Below are 25626 nucleotides of genomic sequence, written 5' to 3'. Positions count from 1 at the left end.
AACATTTGAATTCTTTATATGTTACTGAGAATATTTTCTGTTTCCACTGGCAACTTCTCCATAGTATTAGGATTTAATACTGATACATTGTTATTTGAGGGTTGCCCTTTGGCTCCTTAGATGTTGGACTCCCAATTCCCATCAGTCTTGGCCAATATTGTCAAGGATGGTTACAGCTGTAGTGCAATAATATTCTGCAGGGCTCAAGGTTCCCGTATCCCTATATAGCAAGCTTTATGGCAATAGTATGTGAGCACCCCTATTTATCTGCCATGTGACAAGTATCTGCATGAAACCAAGACTCAAACTGAATTAAGTAATGCTCAGGACTGTCACACAATAAAGGAATAAAGGTGGGTGAAGTAGAACTTTAGAACCCACACTAAGATGCAATTCCAACATGTGATGCAAACACCCATCAATCAACAATCTTAAATAAAAGTTTGGAAACAAATGGCCTGAAGTTAGTTTGTAGCAAAGATGCCCAACATATGCATAGCGTGATAATACAAATACAGTAAAAAAGAAGCTGAATTCTGTCTATAGTATGTTAATTTTAGGGAAAGGCCAGCTGTCCTTGTTCTCAAGGGATTATGGCAAAAGTACTAAACTATTTCATTCCCTTATCTGTAATTACAGCATTCTAGTACTTTTAGTTACACTTTTTAAGAATTACTTTCTGTATAAAGGGTAACATTCATAGAAATATACTCAAGTATTCAAAATACAGCTCACACTACATATTTGAGGCCTGCATTACAACAGCCTTTATTTACAAGCCTTTTTAAATAAGCCCTCAGCTAGTGATAAAATTATTTAAGTTAAATAAATGAATGATTCAAATCTGTCATCCGTGTTGTTTTTTAATCTTCCTCTGACCTTCAAGTTCCTCCATATCATTGCATTATAAGCCAGTTTCCTTCTGCTGGAGAACTAAAAACAGCTTTCCCTATCATCAGCTTTATTTGCAACTTAAAGCTGCATCCACACACTTCTTTACTATGAGCAAAGTATGTTGCTGAATGGTGTACTTAACAATCAACTCTCCTTTTAATTTTTCATTGAAAGGATTAAATATAACTTCATTTAGATACAGCAGGGAAAAATCAAGTGTAGGTAGGACCGGTGCTTCCCCCCCTAACCAGGGGATACTCAAGGGTACTCAGTATGGCACCTTTTTGTTGTTAAAAAGTGTGCTACCTACCGTAACAACTTCATTGTGGAGCACAATGAATAAATAAGCGGAGTACTGTATTTTTTTCTAGAAAAAAAGCACTGTGCAGAACTAAAACGTAAAGGTAAAATCTAAAGCAAACAGTAGGGTTTTCTTCATTAAGGCCAGCTACCATGTAACAAAATAGTGAGCACATTTTAAAGTTAAGAACTGGTAATTTAAGACACACACAGAGAAGATGAAAAATAAAAAAAGATACAGGGCATGACAAAAGCCCCAATGTTTCATATCCCAAACTATGTTTTTTCTTTATTCAGGTAGGAAGCTGTGTTGATCTGACACAGTCAATATATATATATATCTGTCCAGTAGCACATTAAAGACTAACTAAGTTAGTTCTTGGTATAAGCTTATACCACAAAAGCTTATACCAAGAACAAACTTAGTTGGTCTCCAAGGTGCTACTGGACCCCCCCCCCCGTTTTTCCTTCCCACTCCCCATTTTGTGTGTGTTTAATAACTACGGTAGCCTGAGAGTTCTAGTTTTGCCTTATTTATATTTTGGGAGAGAAAGGGATTTCCCCCCCTCCCTTGACACAGAAAGGCTTACTATTAACAGTTTGAAAAAATCTGCAATACAAATGATGGAAAATAGAGTAGAGCCTAACCATATCAATTAAGACTCATTTCATAATGTGCTTGTTTAATATGTTCAGGTGGTGGGCTTTACCTAGTTACAGAAAATCACTGTAAAACCAAAATGAATATATATATATAGAAGCTATTGTATGAGTTATCTTGCCTAGTGTTCCCATCACAGCTTTATCTCCCTAATTTACAGAAGTTTATTACAATTGCTTTCAGAAACGACACCCAATTTCCACAGACTATCTGGACCTAATTAATCAACAGCTTTTAAGACTTGAGACAGACAAAATTGCTCCACACATACAACTGTATTCTAAAGAGATCCTTCTCACACAAAAGAGCTGTGCGATGTTTTCTCTTGGTGTAGTCCAAAGTCATACAACTGGTCTAGCAACTAGGTGAGGTAAATTTCTGTTATGTAAGGTTTTAAAAGTACAACAGCTGGGAAAAGTTTAGACTGAGAGTGGTGGTACTGGTAAATCTCTTACAAAATCTTTTGCATGCTAAACAGGCAAATGTTGAATCAACAAAACCCATAATCTGGTAATTGCATGGGTGAATCCAGTCTGATGGTATGTGTATTTAGCCAGCATACAAATGCCTCTTCAGGATGCTAAATATAAGTAGGTATTGGTTAGTGTCAGAACATGTGGTCTTGCCTGCGAGACAAACTCAGATTTAACTGGTATCTCTAGCCAAAGGTTTTCATCTATTAAAACTAGAAAAAAACCCACTCTGCTCAAAAGCTGCTATCTGTCAAAGCAATAAGTGCTATGCTAAATGGACCAATCTAATTTGCTTTAAGGGTAATAATAATAATAATAATAATAATAATAATAATTTATTATTATTTGTACCCCACCCATCTGGCTGGGTCTCCCCAGCCACTCTGGGCGGCTTCCAACAAATATTAAAATACATTAAACTATCACAGATTAAAAAATAATATGACCCGGAAAGCTATCTGTGGACGAACACCGGCTCCCACGGCCTGAAAAGCGAGGTGAGTGCCACACCCCATAGTCGCCTTTGACTGGATTGAGAGTCCCATGCACTGCAAGAAGACCAAACCTATCCATTCTGAAGGAAATCAGCCCTGAGTGCTGACTGGAAGGACAGATCCTGAAGCTGAGGTTCCAATACTTTGGCCACCTCAGGAGAAGAGAAGACTCCCTGGAAAACACCCTGGTGTTGGGAAAGATGGAGGGCACAAGGAGAAGGGGATGGCAGAGGATGAGATGGTTGGATAGTGTTCTCAAAGCTACCAACATGAGTCTGACCAAACTGCTTGAGGCAGTGGAAGACAGTAGTGCCTGGCATGCTCTGGTTCATGGGGTCACGAAGAGTCGGACATGACTAAATGACTAAACAACAAACTTACCTCCCGGTGTAGTGATGGTACTCTTTCCCCACCACTACCACCATTCCTATTCCCTTACACAAACAAAACATAATGCTATAAGGGTACTCTTGTGCTCATAGAATAAATTCTGGAATACCAGTCTTTGTGCAATTCTTAACGAATTCTACTGTACATCACGTCTCCAAACACATCCACAGGCTGAAGTCACACATGCAGACTAATATCCAGGCGTAAGCAAGTACAGGAATACATGTGCATAGGACTGTAGTCTTACATGGAAGATCTGTGTAAATCACCTTTATATGATTAATTGTAATATTTAAGATCCAAAGAGTTTCATTTCATTCTGGGTGCAAAGTATAAATTATGTATTAAACTTGCTATACCTCCATGTCAGCTCACAGAACAAGCATTGTCAAAGAGAGGGCACACCTAATATTTATGGTGCTCAGGTGCGCCTTTAATAATTGGATAGCAGCAAGTGTTTGGGATGCAACAGGGTGAGCTCCCGTTGCTCGGTCCCAGCTCCTGCCCACCTAGCAGTTCGAAAGCACATCAAAGTGCAAGTAGATAAATAGGTACCACTCCAGCAGGAAGGTAAACGGCATTTCCGTGTGCTGCTCTGGTTCACCAGAAGCGGCTTAGTCATGCTGGCCACATGACCTGGAAGCTGTACGCCGGCTCCCTCGGCCAGTAACACGAGATTAGCGCCGCAACCCCAGAGTTGGACACGACTGGACCTAATGGTCAGGGTTCCCTTTACCTAGGCTGCAAGGTTATAGCACCACAGGGCTTGAAAAATCTGCATCTGCAAGCACGTCTTTCCTTTCCATGCATTCAAGATGCCCCACCTTCTACTGCATCCAGTCCTCCTTCACCACTTCTGCCTTATACAGCTCAAACAGTGCCATAACACCTCAGCTTACAGTGCAATTATATGCATGTCTACTCAGAAGTAAACCCAGCAAACAGCTGTTACAGAGTTTTATTTACTTTCTTCCAAGAAAGTGTGCACAGGGCAGAAAGCGTTCACGACATGAACCAAGTGACCGAGAAACACAACCTACACCTTTTTTCAGCCCCACAACTACCATTCAGCTGTCATGAGTCACAGACTGAATAAAAGCGAGAAAAGAAACCAAGCCGAGGGGTTCCCGCAGGAAATTTCCCTTTTCTGAAGTTAACAACGGTAGCGAAACAAGTCAACCTAAACGGCTGTAGGAAGGACTCAGCTGACGACTTCTGGGGGGGAAAAGAAATCACTCCTGTTCAAAAGAGGAAATCCTGGCGCTCACGTGCCTTCCAAGACTCCGATATCTACGAAGCTGTCAAGGCTGCAATCGTATGCAAAAATTACTCGGGCAGCGAGATCTACGGTGCTGGTCGAAAGTTTCCAGTTATAAAGTAAAATAAACCCCACCCTTCCGCCTTCGTACATAAAAGAGCTTAATGCGTTGGGAGCTTCTCGCAGCACCGGAGTTCCGAATTACCACTGGGGAAAAGCGAACGACAGAGGTCAGCCGCGAAGCATGAGGAAACCTAGCCAGATGAGCAGAGTATAAATAATTATTACTAATAAAGATTACTATTATTATATACCCTCTGAGTCGAGCGACATTTCCTCCCGGGTGAAAACATGCCTACCGGGAGCCCTGGCCGCCGACGAAGCGCTTCTTTTCCGCCCCACCCCGTCTGTCTGTCTCGGGCGGGGGAGCGCAGAACTCGCACTCAGGCCCCTTCGGTTGGCTTTCTCACCCTCACGGCAGTGAGAAAGGAAAACCACCAGCAGCACCCCAGGCAACATCCGCAACTGGGCCGTGATATATTAGTCTATTATTTATTTATTTATTTATTTATTTATTTATTTACACACACCCCACTCTGGGCGGCTTCCCACCGAATATTAAAAGCAAGATAAAACATCAAATATTAAAGACTTCCGATCTGACTGGCTCCCCCACCCCACCCCCAACACAACATCCACCGTTGGCGGCCATTTTGTCCGCCTTAGCGAGGCGCGCGTCGCTCTCCCGATGACGCGCCGCGCCACGCGCGACGACGCTCCGCTCCCGGCCGTCGGCTCCCCTCCGTCTTGGCCCCGCCTCCCCTTCCCTCCCCCACCCGCCGCGCGTGGCACATGCGCAGTGCGCGGCGTGGTCGGCGGAGCCGGGTTTGTGTGTGTGTGTGGAGGGAGGGAAGGAGCGAAGGAAGGAAGGAGGGGAGTCGGCGTCGTGTTCGGCGTCGCGGCGGCAGCGGGCGAGGCGAGACAAAGCGGCCGGGGAGGCGGGCCCGCGTCGAGTCGCTCCGCGCGGGAGAAAGACGCGCCTGGGCGAAGGAGGTGAGCGCTGCTCCGTGTGTGTGTGTGTGCGTGTATCTAGAGATAGATATGTGTGTCTGTGTGGGAAAGCGAAGCGCCTGTCTCCCTCAGCCTCCCCACCCCCCAACCTCGCGCGGACTCCTTTCGGCCGGCGAGGGACGCCTCCTGGCCCGTCTGAATCCTTCCGCTGGGACCAGGCCCACCACCTCAGGAGAGGGACACGGCGCGAGGAGGGGGGGGGGCGCCTTTCAGAGGCCGGCACCCCCCTCAGAAAAAGAAAAAAAAAGCGTGCGCCGGCCTTATTGTCTGTGAGGAGACCCTGAGGGGAAGAGAGAGAGAAACTCCATTCACACACTTAATTCATTCCTGGGCCTTGAGGAACAACCCCCCCTCCCAACAGCAACGCCTTATGTCCTTCCACTCTCCCCCCCCCCCTCACAGTGCCGGATGAGGAAGGGTTTCACCCCCACCCCCCGAACGAGCTGGGCCGCCGCGCGTCCCTTCCTGGAGCGTGGCTTTGTCTGCCCCCCGGTTCGGTTCCTCTCTCAAACCTTTCCCTCCCCCCAGCAACAACCACCACCACCACCCGCTTTCCGAGTTCTCCTTCCCCTGGGAAACGCCCGTGTTGTGTGTCACCCCCCAACCCCAAATTTTATCAATTTGATCCATTGGGGTCTTCGGCCTCCCCACGATAAATTATTTCAGACACACACACGCACACCCGAAGTTGATGGGCATTGCCATTCAAATCGACCCATGGAATCAATTCATTTTTGAATGCTTCTCAGGTTTACACATTTCACTAATTGTACCGTCATTTTAACATTTCTATGCTTGGCTTCCTTCCCCCTCTTTCTGCTGTTGCTTACATTTATTTTTAATATCTTCTGCATATCCAAATGAACTTAATTTGCTCATTTGTTCATTTACTTTAAATATATACTCTTATGAAGCTGCAGGCTATTACAATAATCCTGCCAGATCCATGGGATCAATTATGTGGGGCGGGGCTTACCTGGCTGCCCCCCTCCCCCAATATTTTATTCAAGTTGGCACACACACACACTGAACCAATGCAATGGTCCTCTTTGCCCCTATGTTTTTTTTGGGGGGGGGGCTGGACTGGACACACACTTCGTGGGTGGTCCCAGAGTGCTCTTCCTCCACCCTCCACTTACTGGAAGAGGAGATAGGTGGGCTGACAACACACCTTTTCTGACAGCAAGCTTTGCTCCCCCCCTGCCCACTTTGCAAGCAGTCCCCCCCCCCAGTGACAAATGAGGGACCCTTGTGCAGAGTCTAACCACAAAAGGTGCTAAGCTCTATTGGGCTAATCCTCTTAGCTTCCCAGGCAGAGGGGGAGGCACTTCCAGGGATTGTTTCTACTGTAGGGATGGCAAATTTAAGGCCACTTCCAGCTCTCTAGCAAATATATCTGCATCTGTGCAGTCATCACAGACCTAGAGCATTCAGCCTCTGGGGTTGTGGTTTGAGACTGGTTTCTTAAGGTCTAAGCACTACTTCACAAGTGTTGGTTGAGGGACCCTGTAATTTATTAAATCACCCTGATGAGAGTAATCAGAGTGTTAATAGCCATTCTGACCTTACAATTCAATCCATGGCATCTCCAGTTACAAGTATCTCAGATATCAGGGGTGGGAGAGACCTCCGCTTGAGACCTTGGAAAGTGGCTGCTTGTCAACATAGGCAGTGGATCAATGGACTGAATTAGGGATCAATGATCTGGCAGCATTACACAAGTTTTTAATGCATGCACATGCACACTAAAGGACAATTCAATCCCCACTTCAGCCCCCTCATGGAGGTTGTCATAGACCACTTCCCAATGGCAGCTCCATGGTTTAAACTTATATGTCATCCCAAATGCATGAGGTTTCTTCATGCAACATCTTGTATCCCATACAGCCACTAACAATTGCCTGGATTTGTGTATGTTTTAGCCAGATCGTGGACTAGGGAATTTTTTAAATATTTGTTTGCTGTTTGGACAGTCGTAACAGGAAAGTGTTTTTTGCAACCTTCATGTTTCATTTAAACTTGTCCTAGGAGAAATTGAGTAGGTGAGGGAATCTTATCGATCCAGTTTGTGTTAAAAAACAACACTGCTGGAAGAAGAAAAATCTTTACTTACTAATTTCTTTCTTACTAAAGTTGTTGGTCTTAGGGATTCAAAACAAAAATCTATAACAATAGCAGTTGTGTTCGGTTTGATTTTCATCTACTAGTAGGTTTAGCCTCATAATAAACCTCCCAGACTTGAGTCTATGGTCTAGAAGTCAGGTTCAACTTGTTTCCTGATAAAGCTGTGGAACTGCTTAATGATTTGGCTTAATAAATAAGAGACTAGTATAAACTGTCCCTCAAACTGAATTATTTACTGTGGTGGGAGGACCTTGGCATTTTGAACTACAAACCATTTTCCATTTTAATCATAATTTAAAATAAAGGAGGAATAACCTGATAGTTCTCCTTTTCCTTTCTTATATGCCATATCATTGCACTTTTGCACAGGATGCAAAGTTTGCAAGCTTGATACGCTTTGTATATCGTGTGTGAAGCATTAAAGTCTCATTTCTTTCAATCTCATAAGTGATACTTAAATGCCTGTGTTTCTAATGTCTGTATTATGCAGATATCATGCTTTTGAATGCATATATAATGTGCAAGTATTTCAGCTCTTTTAAGTGATTTAGAAAGATGCCCAATGCTATTTGTTAAGGAAAAAAGTATAATGGCTCATATACTGGGACCTACAGCTGTTGGATTCCAACTCCCATCAATCCCAGCCAGCATCAGTGATTGGCCGGGGAGATGGAAGCTGTAGTCCAACATCTGGTGACTCCTTCCTCTAATATCAGAAGCAGAACCATAGAAGTCTGAAAAGCTGTCTTATGGAGGCAAACTAAGGCCCGGAGGCCAGATTCGGCCCAATCGCCTTCTAAATCTGGCCCGCAGACGGTCTGGGAATCAGTGTGTTTTTACATGAGTAGAATGTGTGATTTTATTTAAAATACATCTCTGGGTTATTTGAGGGGGATAGGAATGCAATCACCCCCCCCCCCAAAAAAAAAAAGTAGTCCGGCCCCCCACAATGTCTGAGGAACAGTGGACTGGCCCCCTGCTGGAAAAGTTTGCTGACCCCTGTAGTAGTAGCTGCAATTGAAATATGGCTTCCTTGCGAGTAGTCTTGGTGAGAAACTGGAATTCTGTCCTGTGGCTCATCAGTGTACAGTATATGCATCCTGTGTGAATGCTTTCTTGAATCAGGCAATTTAAAAAATATTCTTTTATTTATTTTTTAGATTTTGGAATACATGAAATATAAAAATACAAGTAGAAAAACAATTATTATATTCTTTGCTTCCATTTAAGAGTATGTAGAATTGTAGCCTAAATTTGAAATGTAACACTAGTTAATTGTAACTAAATCAAGTCCCATTTTTAGCATCCCCCCCAGAAGTAAATCTCATTTTGTTCAATGGAGCTTCCATGTAAATAACTGTGAAAATGATTGTAATCTTAGCTTGACTGGTAAGAGCCCTTAATCTCAGGGTCGTGGGTCGAGCCCCACATTGTGGGAAAGATTTCTGCCTTGCAGGGGGATAGACTAGATGACCCATTTGCACCTTCTAGCTCTACAATTCTATGATTCTGTGACTCCAGCTGGATGGAGTGCATTTTAGCAATTTCAGAATAATTACCACTGCTGCTTCAGGTTTTCTATTCGGAATAATCCAAACAGACCCCCTTTCCACCCTCAGTAACAGCATACTAGGGTGTTGAGGAGTAACCACCCAGATTAGTGTTGCATATAATTAGCAATTTGTTAACATTTTCAAAATAGGAACTTCAGCGGATTATCCATGTACTTAGGTCGGCCTTGTATGTAACAACTTGTCTTGTAGCCCTAGATGACCAGGAATTCAGTGCAAACAAGTTCATATGGGCTGACCTTCCTCCTAAACCAGGGGTCTGCAACCTTTAAGACACAAAGAGCCACTTGGACCCGTTTCCAAAGGAAAAAAAAAAACCTGGGAGCCGCAAAACCATTGCGACATTTAAAACAAATATAACGCTGCATATATTGTTTCTTACCTTAATGCAATAATAATAAATAACGTATAGGAGCCAATGCAAAGTATAATTAGTAAAAACAACAAGAATAAGTTCTTACTTTTTTGCATTGACTCAGGGGCGTACCCAGGATCAAAACTGGGGGGGGGGGGGGCAAGCCATGGTCCTTCAGGTTGTGACATTTCAGCACGGAAAGGCGAATGAAACCAAAATTTTAGGGAAATTATATATAATTATAGCAGTGCTTTATTACAGTAGTTATTACAATTATTTGCTTGGTTTTTTAAAATTTTTATTCTAGTTACATGTCTTATACCAGGGGTGGCCAACTCCCAAGAAACTGTGATCTACTTTCAGCAGTGATCTACCCCCGTTTTCTGGGGTTCAGCTCAAAGTTGTTTTGGGGGGGTGGTGGGTGGGAGAGAGGGCTTCCCCCTCTAAGATAGGTTGGCAAGCGAACTAAGAAAGAAAGAAAAAGGGGGGTGGGAATGGAAAAGTGGGGTGGAAAAATATAAATTGGGGGTGTGGTGGGTGGGAGAGAGGGCTTCCCCCTCTAAGATAGGTTGGCAAGCGAATTAATAAAGAAAGAAAAAGGGGGGTGGGAATGGAAAAGTGGGGTGGAAAAATATAAATTGGGGGTGTGGTGGGTGGGAGAGAGGGCTTCCCCCTCTAAGATAGGTTGGCAAGCGAACTAAGAAAGAAAGAAAAAGGGGGGTGGGAATGGAAAAGTGGGGTGGAAAAATATAAATTGGGGGTGGGGTGGGTGGGAGAGAGGGCTTCCCCCTCTAAGATAGGTTGGCAAGCGAATTAATAAAGAAAGAAAAAGGGGGGTGGGAATGGAAAAGTGGGGTGGAAAAATATAAATTGGGGGTGGGGTGGGGTGGGGAGAATATCTATTAAAAATATGTAGTAGTTTAAAAAATAAAAATAAAGGGGGGAAATCTTTTTCTTCTTTTTCCTTTTTTTGAAAACAAAAACAAAAGGGGAAGAGAAAAGAAAAAGGGGGGATAGAGGGAGAAAAGGGTAATAATAAAAATTCAAATAGAGTGGCTGCAGCAGCTGTGGGGGGTGTTTGTTTATTTTCGTTTGTTTGTTTGTTTGTTTGTTTTAAAAATGGGATTTCTCCCCTTGGATTAAAAAAGGAGGGGAGGAAAAAAAAAGAGGGGGGGTGGGAGAGCAAGGCAAAAGCCAAAAAGCAAAAAACAGGTTTTTTTGGGGGGGGAATCGCGCCAGGCTCTGCAGCGCGCCGGCCTCGGGGCTCCGGCCCCCGAGCCGCCCTTGGGGCCATCGTTGAGCATGTACACCGCCCGCAGCGAGCGCTGGCGAAGCACCGGTTGGCGGAGGTTTCAGAAGCAGCCCGGACGTTTTCGCCGCCGCCGCCCGGCCTTCCTGTTGCACAGCGGCGCAGGAAGGCTCCGAGTCCCGGCCGGGCCCCCGGGCGCCCCCCGGATCCCGCTGCCAAAGAGGCGCCGGACGGCGAGGCGGAGCAGCAAAGCCAGGCGGAGGCGGCAGCAGCACCATCCGGCGACCGACGCCGGGAAGGTCCCCCGCCCGCCCGCCTCTCTGGGGAGCGGGGAAGGCGCAACGGAGCCAAGCCCCACAAGGACACCCCAGCCGCCCGCCGGGCCCGACACTCCAAGGAGGGAAGCGGGCAGGCGCGGCGGGTCAGGAGGATGGCGCGGCAGGCGCAGCCCAGGCGGGCCAGGAGCGCAGCGCAGTGCCCCCACCACTCCGCGCCACCTCTGCGCCCCAGGCAGCCGCCCCGGAGCCGAAGGAGGAGCGCCTGTTGCGCGCTCACAGTGGCGGGCCACGGCGGGGACTGCCCCGCTCCGCTCCACCAACTGCGCTGCCGCCGTCGCACCAGGCCCCGCCCCCCACGCCTCCCCCCGGCTGCCCCCTCCCTCCCTCTCTCTCTCCCCCCTGCAAACCGCCCCTCCATCGCTGGCAGGGCTGGCGCGTCTTCCCTCCGGCCGAGGAGTTCTCAGGCGCAGTGCCCCCACCACTCCGCGCCACCTCCGCGCCCCAGGCAGCCGCCCCGGAGCCGCGGCAGGGCCACGAAAGAGCCGCATGCGGCTCCAGAGCCGCAGGTTCCCTACCCCCGTCCTAAACCAACATGGAAATGCAGCTGGCTGGAGAGGACAGCTGGATCATTGTCCTTTTTTCACCAGTTCCCTTGGCAGAAGGCTTTTTTGGCTAATCGGCTAGTGTTTCCATATTGGTTGCTCCTTTGTAGCCAGCATAGAAACACAGGTTAGCCATTTAATATTTATTTACTAATTTGCAGGGTAGTAGCATAATCCTGTGCATGTCTAGTCAGAAATAAGTCACTTTTGAGTTCAATAGGCCTTACTTCTAGCTAAACGTTTATAGGATTGCACCCTAACATTTGTGTACTAATTTGCAAGGCTGACATATGTTGATAGAAAAAGTCACAGTTGTAAAGGACTAAAAGCCCCTTCATCCATTGCCTCATGGACTTATACTAAAACCCTGGGTAATGTTATTATCTGTGGTGGGCTTAGACACTCTCCTTTAATTTACAGAGACCACAGATTGAAAAAAGTGTTGATTAAAAAATAATAATATTGCATTTTTATATTTTACACCTATTTTAGCACCTTCAACATCTCATCTACTCAAATTTCATTATTTCAATCTTCCAAGTTTCTATATTTTGCCTGATAAAAGAATATTTCTTTACATCCCTGTAATTTTTGCAGAACGGGATAGTGTAGGCCACTTCTTCTTCTTTAGTGATCACTCACAGCTGAGGAAGATTGTCTTCCATAAACACGGTTTTAACAGTGAGTCCTTAAGTGACTGTAGAGGTCAATTCTGGATCCACACATCCTTCCACATTGGGGACATAGGTTTCCGGGTGGGAGTTGATCACGGTGAGGGTTTGCCAAGCGTGCGTTTCTCCCTTTCGTCCTGTGTTCGAGCGTCTTCAAAGCCCATGACACCTTTGGTAAAGGCTGTTCTCCAATTGGAGCACTCGCAGGCCAGTGTTTCCCAGTTGTCAGTGTTTATACTACATTTTTAAAGATTTGCCTTGAGAGAGTCTTTGAACCACACCCATAGTAGTTATATGAGTTGCTTTTCAGATTGGCTTTGGATATAGCGGTACATACTTGTGTTTGAAATCTGGAAGTGCAATATTTGTTGATGACAAAAATATCCTGACCAGTTTAGAAACTATGAACTATGGGATGATATATAGCCTCCAGTATATATGCTCTTTTCCTGTCCGCCTTAAAAAAAAAAAATCCCACAAGAAAACAAAAACAAAAATTGCTGGAGCAGTCTCTGGTTTCCAGTTGTGTACCTGTTTCCATTCTGGATCTATGCAGCTCCATGCTTCATTGTGTTAATTTATAAATGATCTTTTAAACATTGCATTATTGTCACAAAACAGGACAGTTGTTGTGTGCTGTTGTAAGATCTTGCTCACATACTATATTTGTCTGATATCCAACATTAGTCATATTTGGAGTAAACTCATTTGAATCAATGCATTTACATTTTAAGTAACTTGACATGGCAGTGGTGAAGGACGCATATTGAAAGTTACAAAAATAAGATGTGAGTATGGTTTGATGCACTAGAAGTGACTATATGCAAAAAGTGGGTATCTTTTGCACACATAGGTCAAAAACAAAGGGCAAGGATTTAGGTCTCTCTTCTTTTCTTTCTCCCTCTTTCCTTCCCCTCCAGATCTGGAGATTGTCTCTGAAATGAAGCCAGGGGAAGACAATAGGCCAAATAGGTGAGTGGCCTGTCAACCATATTTATTTTCATTGACTTGCTACATTTATTTTTAAAAATTGTGTCCATCCTTCCCATATGTGCAGCTCTCAAAGGGGATAATGCTGATAAAACCAAGTAATAATACATAGTATCATTAGAAATAAAACTTCTAACAGCATCATTCAAATACAAAAGCAGAAAAACCAGAAACAAATCTCAATAAGAGAACCAAACTGCCTATCACCACAGAGGACAAAGGCATGTGGAAATAAGTGTCTAGTCTGGTTTCTAAAGACAGGGAGGAAGAACAGTGGCTGGATATTCTGAGGCGAAGAATTTCATAAACTAGGTGTCATCATTGTGGGTGCTTTTCTTACGTATCCACCTGCTGTTCTTCAAGAAATAGTGGGAAATAGAGCAGGGGCTCTAAAGAATGTGGGTTGGGTTCATAGGGGTAGAGATTGTCTTAAAATATCCTGTGCCTAAAGTATTTTTAAAAATCAAAGCCAGCATTTTAAAATGGACTTGAGCAGGTTGACATCAAGTGAAGAATGATGTAATCAAAGCATTGAGTTGCTAGCAGGCTGCTTTAGATCCTTTTGTCAAATTTTCCATGAAAGTTAATTATCAGAATAAGTAACAGTGGAAGTGAAGCTGCTATGCTACTAATAATTTAGCATGGTTCTTCAATAATTTTTGGTGTGCCAGTGTGCAATGATACTTTGACGTCCAACTATATTAGGTGGTTTCTAAATGCTTCACCATTTCAGTTGGAGCTTCTTTCTTAACTTGAAGGTAATTAAATTGCTCAGTTTTTGAATTCAAATAATTGCTAATAATCTGAGTGATGCATACCGGTAGTTCAGATGCTGCAATCAGCCATGGCTTGTTGTGAGGAAGAGTGCATTACAGTAGACCTCTGTGTTCCCTTCTTCCTTTACCTGTATCAAGGGGGTGGGGAATTTTAATACTTCAGGTGCAGTTTGAAAAACAAACCACATTTTCATGTTTTGTTCAATTATGGGAAATTAGTTTGTGCTCAGATAAAACAGGAAGTTACAAAGTTTTGAACCTCATTCACTGCACACGAAGGAAGAGGTTTGTCATTAGGTCTGAATTGGGTCATACTATCATTATTAAGAGAATGATGCCTGGATTAAAAAAAATCATTAAACATACACAAAAGTAGTTAATGCAGAATAATGAGGAAAATATAAAATGAGTGTTATTTGTCTTTGTACAGGGCTTCAGAGAATGCGGACATCTTTCTTCAATAAATCAAAGAAACTGAAAAATTCCAAGTTTATTTATCCACATGGGCTTAATGAGAAGGATGAAGCCTACAAGGTAGGTGGAAAATTACATAATGCGCCAAACATTTTCAGATTACTATGAATTACTACAAATTTGGGAGGTAAATTGAAACTTATTGTTTCAAATAAAAAGGGATGCATTTAGGAAATTGCAATTTAGAGGTTTTTATTGGTCTTATCTTAGCCTCTTGCTTGTTGAGGGGAAGGAATTCTGCACAGTTTCCTCCTTTAGTAGTGAGTGCCTGCCTGCTATGAACCACCACTCTTTACTCTCCATGCGTGCTAAATTCTATGGGAGTCAGCATTGTGAAAAAGCAGATGAAATGAAATATAAGAAGCTAGGGATTTTGGCTTAAATGTGACATGATTTATGCTAGAAAGCAGACTGACTTAGCAAAAAAAAAAATCTTGAAGGTGGAGACTGTTCAGTTGCAATGTAAACCATGACATGGGCAGCCTGGCTTTTCCATGTGCTCCTGTCTCTAAATTTTCCTCTATGGTAATTATGGATAGCTCTGCTGATTGCACTTTTCCCAGTAATAAGTAAAATGTGGACTTTACAAATATCATTTTTTGAAGTGGTTGAGAGTAGAATTGAACAACTCCTGGATTTATCACAACAATTAAGTATTGGAACCTTCTTTAAAGAACATGCATATTTTACCAACTCTGTTTTCAGAACTTCAAACTATGTATGAAAAAAGGGGAATATCAAGGGGAAACAGCCCTTTTAATTAAATTTGTTCATTCTTGGCTGATATCACAATGAAAAAAAAATTAAAAGAGGCAAGATTTGATAGGAACTTACCTGTCTTGCCATTTTACCCTCTCAGACAAATGATGAATGTTTTGTGGCTAATTAAAACCTCATTAAATGTTATTAAGTATTTTTATTATAAGATCTAACACCTACTCATTTAAGTTAATATTGAAATTAACAGTTGGGTCAGCATAGATGTCACTTCTTTTTTGATAGTTGCTATGGACTAGTAGCAATGGAATACACTCCCATGAGTTGATAGTTTTGGCTCGTAAATTAGACTGTGTTCATTTTAAATAGATAGAAATTCTGGAATCTTTGAGAGATGCAGTTAAAAAAACCCACAGAGTAGATCACAGTCCAAAGACATACCCTATAGCTTTAGGGTTAAGCTTGTGGAACTAGACTAAAATACAGTACATGAAAAGTCCCCCCCTTCCTGTGGTGCTTCTCCTCTTTTGTTTCTTGTCTGTTTGCCTTATTTTATTAGAATAAACTAAGTTACTATGTTAGTGTCCATGTCTCTGCTTAGATAGGGAGAACCCTGAGTATTATAGCAGGGAAACTAGGGAAACTGTAAACTAGATGTCCAGTGTAGTCTCAGCACCAAATTAACCTGCCATGTCCATTCGCACACATGCCTCCCTCAAGAACTTACTAAAGGGGAAGCAGGAGTTGGGGCTGTTTCCATCACCTTAAATAATGGAGTGAGAGCAACGGTGGAAGTAATGAAAGTGGAAATGGTAGCATAACTTAGCAGCCAGCTTTCTGTGACTTAGACTTTTTAACTCCTGGGCCTGCACAAAGGCAAATTTACTGAAACTAAAATGATCTAGGCCTGAATGGGAGAATGCTTGGAAATCCTATGTATTCTTCCTTGTGCCCTACTGAAGAAGGGGAAGATATATGTAACAAATAATAAACAAATTTTGGATGGGAGAGAAGCAGAAAATAGATGGATTATCTTTACAGCAACCACAAAGTGACTCCACCTATTTCTCCATTCCTTCCCACACAGACAAAGTAAGATAACCATGTAAGTAATAAAATGTACAACAATGGCCTATTCCCTTTGTTCAGCTGACATGTAGATTTTTCAAAGAGTTTATCTGACATCTGTATGTCATAAGCCTATTCTGCTTCTCACTCATCATGGATTTGAGTTATGTGTTGAATAAGAGTTCTCGCTTATTTTTTCTACAACATTTAAGCTTAGATAGTTTTAAGTAGAGACTGTTAATTGGGTGACAGACAAATAATGGCTGGGACCAAAAAAAAAAGGTGTGACTAAGGTGTTTTCACCTTTCTTTTCTCAAAGTTTCCATATATAATGTATGCCAAAATGCTTTTGAACAGGATGGTACCTGCAGAGACAGCTTGCGAAATGTTAAAGAGTGCTCACCAAAAAGGCAGGGTTGATAACAGTTCATATCTGACATGATTAAGCTCTTGGATACATCTAAACTAGCTGTTTGGGTTCTGGCTGTTACATATACTTTCTGCAAATTTATTTTCATATATACTCTGCATACAGACATTTTGTGGAATTAAGTTTCTTCCAAAATGTGTGTGTGCTCTTTTCTCTTAATTTATAAGAGCAGTGATGTTAAATGGCAAAACGTTGAGGTAAATAAATAAGCAATCATTCATTTTAAGCATATGAAGTATTTTAAGCATATGAAGTAAGCTCGGTTGAATTGATGCAGTTCTTTTTTATTTTATTGAATTGATGCAGTTCTTTTTTATTTTATTTTCTAGATGATGTGAGCGGATTGAAATTTGAAAAGAATATATGATTTTTAGAGGAAGAAACTCAACATGATTCTAATGATCCTCTCATTAGGTTTTTTCTTATAACATGAAACATTTTGCAGCATCGCTCATCAAAATAACACATGACCTGGAAATCTCAAGATCCCGGGGGAGAAATGAGATTATGTGCATTAAACCACATGCTCTTTCATAAGTTTGTGTAATATACATTTCTTATCAAACTACAAATACAAACTTATGTTCCACATCCATCCTTTTGTATGACTTAAGAGATACAATTTAAACCCAATTCTAAGTATTCACTAAGTTATGAAGAAGCAGCAGAAATAACTGAGGTCAATCATGGATACAAATAGGTCAGATTCTCCACAAATTGATGATAATTTTATGATGGATAAAATCAACAGTTTAAAAGTGGAACCAGAAGATGATAGTAATTTTGCTTTAGAAACAATAGATATAAAAACTGAGCAAGAGGACTTGAGACAGACAGATAGCAGTGATGAACAAGATGATAGAGAAAAGAATTTCATCCATAACAATTCAGGCAAATATATCTCTGCAGAAAATGAAGATGATTATGGATCTCTGTTTTCTCAGTACAGCAGCACCCTTTATGATGTAGCAATGGAAGCTGTCACACAGAGCCTTCTTTCAAGCAGAAATATAAGCTCCCGAAAAAAGTCTCCTGCTTGGAACCATTTCTTCATATCTCCTAGAGACAGCACTAAAGCAATATGTATGTACTGTATGAAAGAATTTAGTAGGGGCAAAAATGAAAAAGACCTAAGTACAAGTTGTCTCATGAGGCATGTGAGGAGAGCTCATCCCACTGTGCTCATTCAGGAAAATGGAAATATGGCGTCTATCTCTTCCTTTTCTTCACCTACATTATTAATCCCACCACAGCCTGCCGATGTTGGAGATTTAACTAGTGTGCTAGCTCCCATAAAATTAGTTAAGAAAACTGTTTCCAAGATTCCATCCCCAGATCAAATAACTGAGGATTCTGTTCCTGTAGTTTCTACTGAAGAGATGCCTTCAGACATGTTACATCTTGAAAAGAGCAATAAAGAAGGCAGTGGTGGATTGTGTCAACCCTTTCCCAACAACCAATGTGAAGAAACGGTGGAAAATGTAGCAGAGAAAACGGTCCAGGTTCCTAAGAGTACATCTGGGTCCAGAAGAAGGTCTGCCGTCTGGAAACATTTCTATTTATCTCCTTTAGATAATTCAAAAGCTGTTTGCATCCACTGTATGAATGAATTCAGTAGAGGGAAGAATGGGAAAGATCTTGGAACCAGTTGCTTAATACGACACATGTGGAGAGCCCATCGTTCTATTGTTCTACAAGAGAATGGAGGTGGTTCAAGCATACCCCCTCTGTATTCTGCTTCTCCAACTTTGTTGCAACCTATACTGCCTTCAGATGGTGATCCAAACTCTGGGTCATCTCCTGCAAAAGTAGCTAAAGAACCAACATCTATATGTTCTTCTCCGGACAGAATGGCAGAAGAAAACAATTCTTCTCTTCCTTTGGGGGATACCCTTATGGAGGACTCCTCGTTGTTGTCGTCATCTGAAGATATAGGTGAAGCTTCTTTAGTTTCTTCCCCTGAGAAAAGCCCTTTGATATTTGAACACGGCTCTGTTTTTCATCAAAATAAACGAATGATGCGAAAGCTGAAGTCGGAAGTATGGCATCATTTTTCTTTGTCTCCAGGCGACAGTCTAAAAGTTGTGTGTAGACACTGCAATTGCATTATAAATCGCGGGAAAAAGGGTGATGTAGGCACAAGTTGTTTGACGAGACATTTATACAGACGTCACCCTGAAGTCGTTGGGATCCAGAAGAGCTTTATAGATGTGAGTTTAGCAAATTCTCCTTATGCTACCTTGGCTTCTGCAGAGTGTTCATCGTCAAAATTGACTGACTTACCCACAATGGTTTCTAATGAGAGACAAGTCATATTTCCTGTCAGTAGCAAAAAGACCTCAAAACTGTGGAATCATTTTTCAATTTGTTCTGCTGATTCAACTAAAGTAATATGTATGCACTGTGGACGTACAATAAGTCGAGGGAAAAAGCCAACCAATCTAGGTACAAGTTGCCTTTTAAGACATTTACAACGGTTTCATAACAATGTCCTAAAACCAGATGCCTCCGAGCCAGTATTGTCCTCTTCTGCAAATAGTCACGTGCCACTGAGCACTGATATGTTGGGGTCGTCATCTTTCGATGAAACCAATGACAAGTTTTCTGACACTCACCCTGTTGCCAAAAAAATTACCAGTCTTGTAGCAGAAATGATTGCACTTGACCTTCAGCCATATTCTTTTGTAGACAACATTGGCTTTAATCGACTGCTTGAATTCTTGCAGCCTCAGTATTCGTTACCTTCGCCATCTTATTTTTCTCGTACTGCAATTCCTGATATGTATGATAGCGTGAAAGAAATAATCGTTTCACATCTGAAAGAAGCTGAAAGCGGAGTAGTCCATTTTACATCAGGAATATGGATGAGCAACCAGACTCGAGAATATCTTACCCTTACTGCTCACTGGGTAACGTTTGAATCTAGGGTTCGACCACAGTGTGAAGATTACCATTGCTCCGCTCTTTTAAATGTATCGCAGATTGATTGCGACTACAACGGCATCAGCATTCAGAAGCAGCTAGAATATTGGTGGGAAGCCTGGATTGCATCAATTGGGCTTCAGGTTGGGATTACTGTTACAGATAATCAGACTATAGGAAAGACTTTAAACGAAGGGGAGCATTCAAGTGTGCAGTGCTTTGGTCACACGGTTAACCTCATAGTAACCGAAGCTATTAAAAGCCAGAGAATGGTTCAGAACCTGCTTAGTATTGCAAGAAAGATCTGTGAACGGGTTCATCGGTCAGCGAAAGCAAGGGAGAAACTGGCAGATCTGCAGAAGGAGTATCACTTGCCGCAGCACCAGCTGATCCAAGACGTTCCATCAAAGTGGAACACGTCCTTCCATATGCTTGAACGCCTAATTGAACAGAAAAGAGCAATTGATGAAATGTCCGTAGAGTGCAGCTTCAGGGAGTTAATAAGCTGTGATCAGTGGAAAGTAATGCAGTCTGTCTGTCACGCACTTAAACCGTTTGAAGTGGCAAGCCGAGAGATGAGTACACACATGTCCACTCTAAGTCAAGTAATTCCAATGATTCATATACTCAACCGGAAAATTGAGCTGCTGTTTGAAGAAACGATGGGCATCGATACCATGCTAAAGTCCTTAAAGGAAGCTATGGTGAGTAGACTGTCCTCCACACTTCATGATCCACGGTATATTTTTGCTACACTTTTGGACCCTCGTTATAAAGCTTCCTTATTCACCGAAGAGGAGGCGGAGCAGTATAAACAGGACTTAATCAGGGAGCTGGAAATACTAAACGCTACCTCAGATGATGAGAAACCTGTTTCCAATGGCTGTGGTACAGGTTCATCATCTAAAAACTCTTACGGGGACAATAATCTTTGGTCACTTATGGAAGACATGAAAAAAGCAAAAGCTCCAAAAGAAAAGGCCAAGTTGCCAGAAGAGATGGTGCTTTTGTACTTAGAGGAAGAAGTACTTGAGCATAACTGTGATCCCCTAACTTACTGGAACTTTAAGAAATCATCTTGGCCAGTACTGTCAAAGTTAGCAGTTCGATTCCTCGGTTGTCCTCCAAGCATTGTCCCATCCGAGAGATTGTTCAGTACATCCAATGAAAACATCAGCTTTAGTCAGTCAAGGCTAGCAATGGAACACTTTGAGAAACTTATATTTTTGAAAGTAAATCTTCCTTTGATATACTTCCAGTATTGAACAAGCTGCCAGTCTAAAAAAAATTGTTGCTCACTGGGTAATTACTGTATTTGTAACTTGGATTGTTAAATTGCTCCAGAAGGGGCCATGTATGACATCTTAATCATTGACTGTAGTTCCAAATTCTAGTTTTATTTTTAAGCTTTCTATATGTCTACATGTGCCTTATTAATAGTCCTTCAGGCCAGATATTGTATATATGTGGGTTTTTTTTAAGTTCATATTAGAATTTAGACATGTCTTCGTCCTGATAATACAAAATTATGTTGGTTTTAATTGAGAATTGTAAATGAAGTTTTAAAACAGTTTGAATAGAATGGCAAAGAAAGAGATGTAAACAGTTCTATTATGTAGTTTTTTATTCAATTATGTAAAAACCATAAACCAGGTACTGTATATTAGTTGAAATTTGCTTTAATTACACAAAACATTTTGTAGCTGTCAGAAGAAAGCTGTACATAAAGGTGGAATTGAAGCCATCTTTCTATTTAGCAGGTTTTAACTGCAGGCCTAATGTACTTAAAGGGTAATGATGATATTCAAGTGTGATGTATGTGTACTAAGGGTGGCTATTGAATTAGTATTTGACTAAATTAAATTTAGAGGTATTACAGAACATCAGTTATACAGTAATCTATAATCTTGCCATTCAGTGGTCCCTATTCAGGTTTTTTTTTTACACTGTAACTGAATTAGAGCTTGAGTATTTATAAGGTCTTTGGGATGTTTATTTTCATTTTTTTCCAATTAATGTTTGTTATTTAATACAGTTTATTGAAAGGTAAAATATAAAGAGTAGGTATTATGCTAAAGCCTTTAAAATTGAGTACAACAAGACATCCGATATTTCTTGGTGTAAAAATTAAGTCTTGGTTTCCCATGTAATTGAAAAATGTGCATGACATCCTCTTGCATTCCTGTTAAAAGAATATGATTCTCTATGAATATAACCCTTACAGTTTGGTGCCCAGCCTAGAATACTATATAGTAGATCTGACCCATAATTGACAGTGTCCATCAGGCAAATAAAATATTGTAGAACCCTTTAAACCTCTAACTGAGGTAAGAATAGCCAGCATTTTAATTGTAAACAGTATGGTCTCAACTTTTTTTTAATATTAAGATTTGTTTCCCCATTTTTTTGTGCATTGATGAAATTCTTTAGGGGAAATGAATTGACTATGACCTTTAGGAAAGATGTAGTTTTGTTAAAATACTGTACCTCTGCCTAATTTTTGCATTTACTATGTTTTAGTGTATTTATAAATGGTGAACTCAGTTTCTGAAATTAAACCTCTTATTTGCAATTTTTAGAGTGAGTTAAATTACCGGTACCCTATTTTCTCTTTAGAGCGCAGTGAGGATTTCTGGTGGAAAAGTACTTTTAGGAAAATGCAGAAGTATAGCAAGTGCACGGGGTTACATTAAATAAGAATTGGGGAGGGCACTTCTGCAATCTTTCAGTCAAAATTTTCTTACTTTCTTGTATTTTCTTTGGTCTCCGTTGGATTCCATTACCTAAACTACCAGTTGTAGAAAATGATGTATGTGACCTAGCAGTTGCATTTAGAACATAGAGTGATAAGTACTGGTTAGAGATGTCAGTCTGCAAACACACATTAGAACACAATGCTGAAGAGCTGCTTAACTTAAAAAACAAAGCCAAAACATTTTGCCATGCAATATTTTGTTTATTCCATTCTATTCTAAATGCACAATATTTAGAAACACTATATAGACTAGAATGGAATCAATTTATGGAAAAAAATTATTTAGGAAAATGCATTGAAAACACTTCACTATAACAGATGCAGGACAACACCCAAGGCAGATGAGGGTTTCATTTTCATACAGGTCTAAATTATGGCTGGTTTTGCCTAACTACAGGTTGTTTAAATGTATGGGCCCAGCCCAGTAACCACGGTTTGTTTTCTCCCAACGAATTTATTATTATAACATATTCAAGTTCTTACCTGCCCTTCACTTCAAGGTCCCAGGGTGGGTTACAACAATATGAAAATACTAGATTGTAAATTGTTTTACTTGATTTTTAATCAGAAGAATACAATGGGTCCTAAAAACAATACTCTCTGGAGTCAAAGGCCAGGGTAGAGAGGTGTTTTCTTCAGCATATGATAAGGTACCAGATCCTGTAACCTTCCTTAACTGGTTTGTTTGAGCGCTCCACCCCAGACGTCCACCAAGCTACAAAGACATGAGCAGCTAGAAAACCAACCAAGATTTGGAGAAACAAGCCAACGCTTCTTTGATCTGTGGTTGAATAAACCATGGCTAACCATGGCTTTCGGGACATGGGTGGCGCTGTGGGTTAAACCACAGAACCTCTTGGGCTTGCCAATCAGAAGGTCGGCGGTTCGAATCCCCATGACTGGGTGAGTTCCCGTTGTTTGGTCCCAGCTCCTGCCCGCCTAGCAGTTCGAAAGCACATCAAAGTGCAAGTAGATAAATAGGTACCGGTATCTGGTGTGAAGGTAAATGGCGTTTCTGTGCACTGCTCTGGTTTGCCAGAAGTGGCTTGGTCATGCTGGCCACATGACCTGAATGCTATCTGCGGACAAAGGCCGGCTCCCTCGGCCAGTAAAGCGAGATGAACGCCGCAACCCCAGAGTCGTTTGCGACTGGACCTAATGGTCAGGGGTAAGTTACCTTTACCTTTAACCATGGCTTTCAGGGTGTAAAATTATTGCAACTGTAGGAAAAGCATCAAACTGCTGGTGACCCAATATCAACTTGAAGTGAGCTCAATGGCTTGCACATTTCTGCTGGTATTTCTGACTTTGAATGGTATTGGGAAGGCTGCTGTCTTAACGAAAACAAAAATTGAGAACACAGTCTTGATCCTGGCCTTCAGGCTTGAATAATGTGATTCATATTACTGGAGTTTTGTTTACGAACGAATAGATACTACTTATTCTATTCTGTCATAATTATTGACTTATAACATCTGTATTTAAAATACTGTTTATTGAAAATAGAGTGGGGTACAGGAATGCACATTGGGAGTAAATCCATCAAAGGTAAGCAGTGATGGACCCACATTTAACCAGTGACATGTTTCATTTGGATTTGGGCTAATAAGGTTGCAAAAAATAGTGGTGATAGGGGATGAACTGCTGGACCTTCTTGGCAAATGGAAGACATAGCAAGATACCTGGGGCCAAATGGGATCCGTCCAAAAGTTCATTAATATCCAAGGGGGGATCCAGGATATCGGGACAGCTTAACATCTGTTATGGGTAGATTATGGAGTTTTCAGGAGCAGTCGGGAACATTGACTCTCAAAATGGGGACAAAGTGACAGTATAGCAGCCAGGGCTTTAACCACATTGATGGTCCTACATTGAGACGTGTCAGGCAGGATCAGATGCACCCTTGGGAGAAGGCAAGCGATATTTACAGAAGTCTACCATTTGCCATTGGGACTCAGCCCTGGGAATCATTTAACGTTCCTAACTTCGGGAGGGGGGGTAACTGTCCGTACATCTCATGGACTCAACAGATGTTCGAACGCAAGCCAAAAATATGTGGCCATTAATAAGCTCTTATCCAGGGGTCAGCAACCTAAGGCCCATGGGCTGGAAGCGGCCTGCAGAGGTCATTTGAGCGGCCCACGAGTCGCCTCTGAAATTACCAGTAGTTACCCACTCATGAGCTGGGCCTCGCTTCTGTGGCGCTCGAAATCATGTCTGCGCAGGCGCCGAAAATCACGGGCACATGTGTGATCCAGCCCATGGAGGGATCTCAACGGGACTAATCAGGCCTAGGCACAATAAACCTTGCCGACCCCTGCTCTTATCTTTGGTCTCAACTAGTGACTGCACTTAGTTGGAGCACAAGGTGTAGGGTTACCCCCCCCCCAGCAGTAGAGACTGGCATTTGTTTAAAAGGAGTTGTTCCAATTGTTGTTTAAAAGGAGTTAATCCAATAGGTGTGTTTATTAGCAAGACTACAGTACCTGATATTCATGTTACAGTGCTGGCTGTAGGCTGTTAAGATAGCACATAATGCTGCTTCAAGTGGGTTACTACCTCACCTGCCCTTAGTGAAACCAGCTGCTGCTGAATACCTGAATAAATCACACACCAAGGAAGAACTACTGCGCTCTTCTCTTTGATGCAGAATAAAATTGATCAAATATGTGGCAGAGGAACTGCAGGACAGTGGGTGAACTGGTTTTGCAGGTTGGCATTTGATGCATCTAGATAAATTTGCACCCTGCTCATGCTGTGCTAAGGCTACGCCCAAAATTATGAACCTGGGTGCTTAGCTCTCTTTGAATGAAAATAAAGTTCGTATGCATAATTTAAAGAAGCATCTTAAAGAATGCTTAAAGAATACAGAAATACTGGTTTCAGGCTATTGGTACAATTGTGAAGTTGACCCGAAACCCATTCCTTTCCATGCGGTGCTGTATTGTGGTCACACTGAAAATGTGCTGCAATCGCTAATCTGCTTCAGTTAAAAGTTCCCACTGTATTTGTGTACCACTTGAAAAGCACCACATTTTAAAAATTAAAACAAGCAAGGAAATTTGGCTTCGCCGCAACGACGGATTAATAAGGCTTTGCATTT

General features: G+C 42.0%; 1 protein-coding gene across 2 annotated transcripts; it reads left to right on the top strand.

Annotated features, from left to right (window-relative positions):
• The first annotated feature begins 5422 nt into the window (after window positions 1–5422).
• Window positions 5423–22346, top strand: ZBED4 (zinc finger BED-type containing 4). 2 transcript variants are annotated; one of them, XM_033161401.1, is made up of 4 exons: window positions 5423–5523; window positions 13312–13363; window positions 14588–14691; window positions 17176–22346. In XM_033161401.1, the coding sequence occupies exon 4, from the start codon at window positions 17533–17535 to the stop codon at window positions 21031–21033; it is 3501 nt and encodes a 1166-aa protein (XP_033017292.1). In that variant the 5' UTR covers window positions 5423–5523; window positions 13312–13363; window positions 14588–14691; window positions 17176–17532; the 3' UTR covers window positions 21034–22346. The 2 variants fall into 2 exon arrangements, with proteins under 2 accessions (XP_033017292.1, XP_033017293.1); XM_033161402.1 differs by lacking the exon at window positions 5423–5523 and adding an exon at window positions 11829–11847.
• Window positions 22347–25626: the final 3280 nt, after the last annotated feature.

This window comes from Lacerta agilis, chromosome 10, assembly GCF_009819535.1.
Source record: "Lacerta agilis isolate rLacAgi1 chromosome 10, rLacAgi1.pri, whole genome shotgun sequence".
Classification (NCBI taxonomy): domain Eukaryota; kingdom Metazoa; phylum Chordata; class Lepidosauria; order Squamata; family Lacertidae; genus Lacerta; species Lacerta agilis.
Note: the sequence above shows the minus strand (reverse complement) of the source record. Positions and strands in the feature narration are given on the sequence as shown.

Bases quoted from the DNA above. Each gene is read 5' to 3' on its own strand.
- ZBED4 (XM_033161401.1), top strand. From the start codon at position 17,533: ATGGATACAAATAGGTCAGATTCTCCACAAATTGATGATAATTTTATG.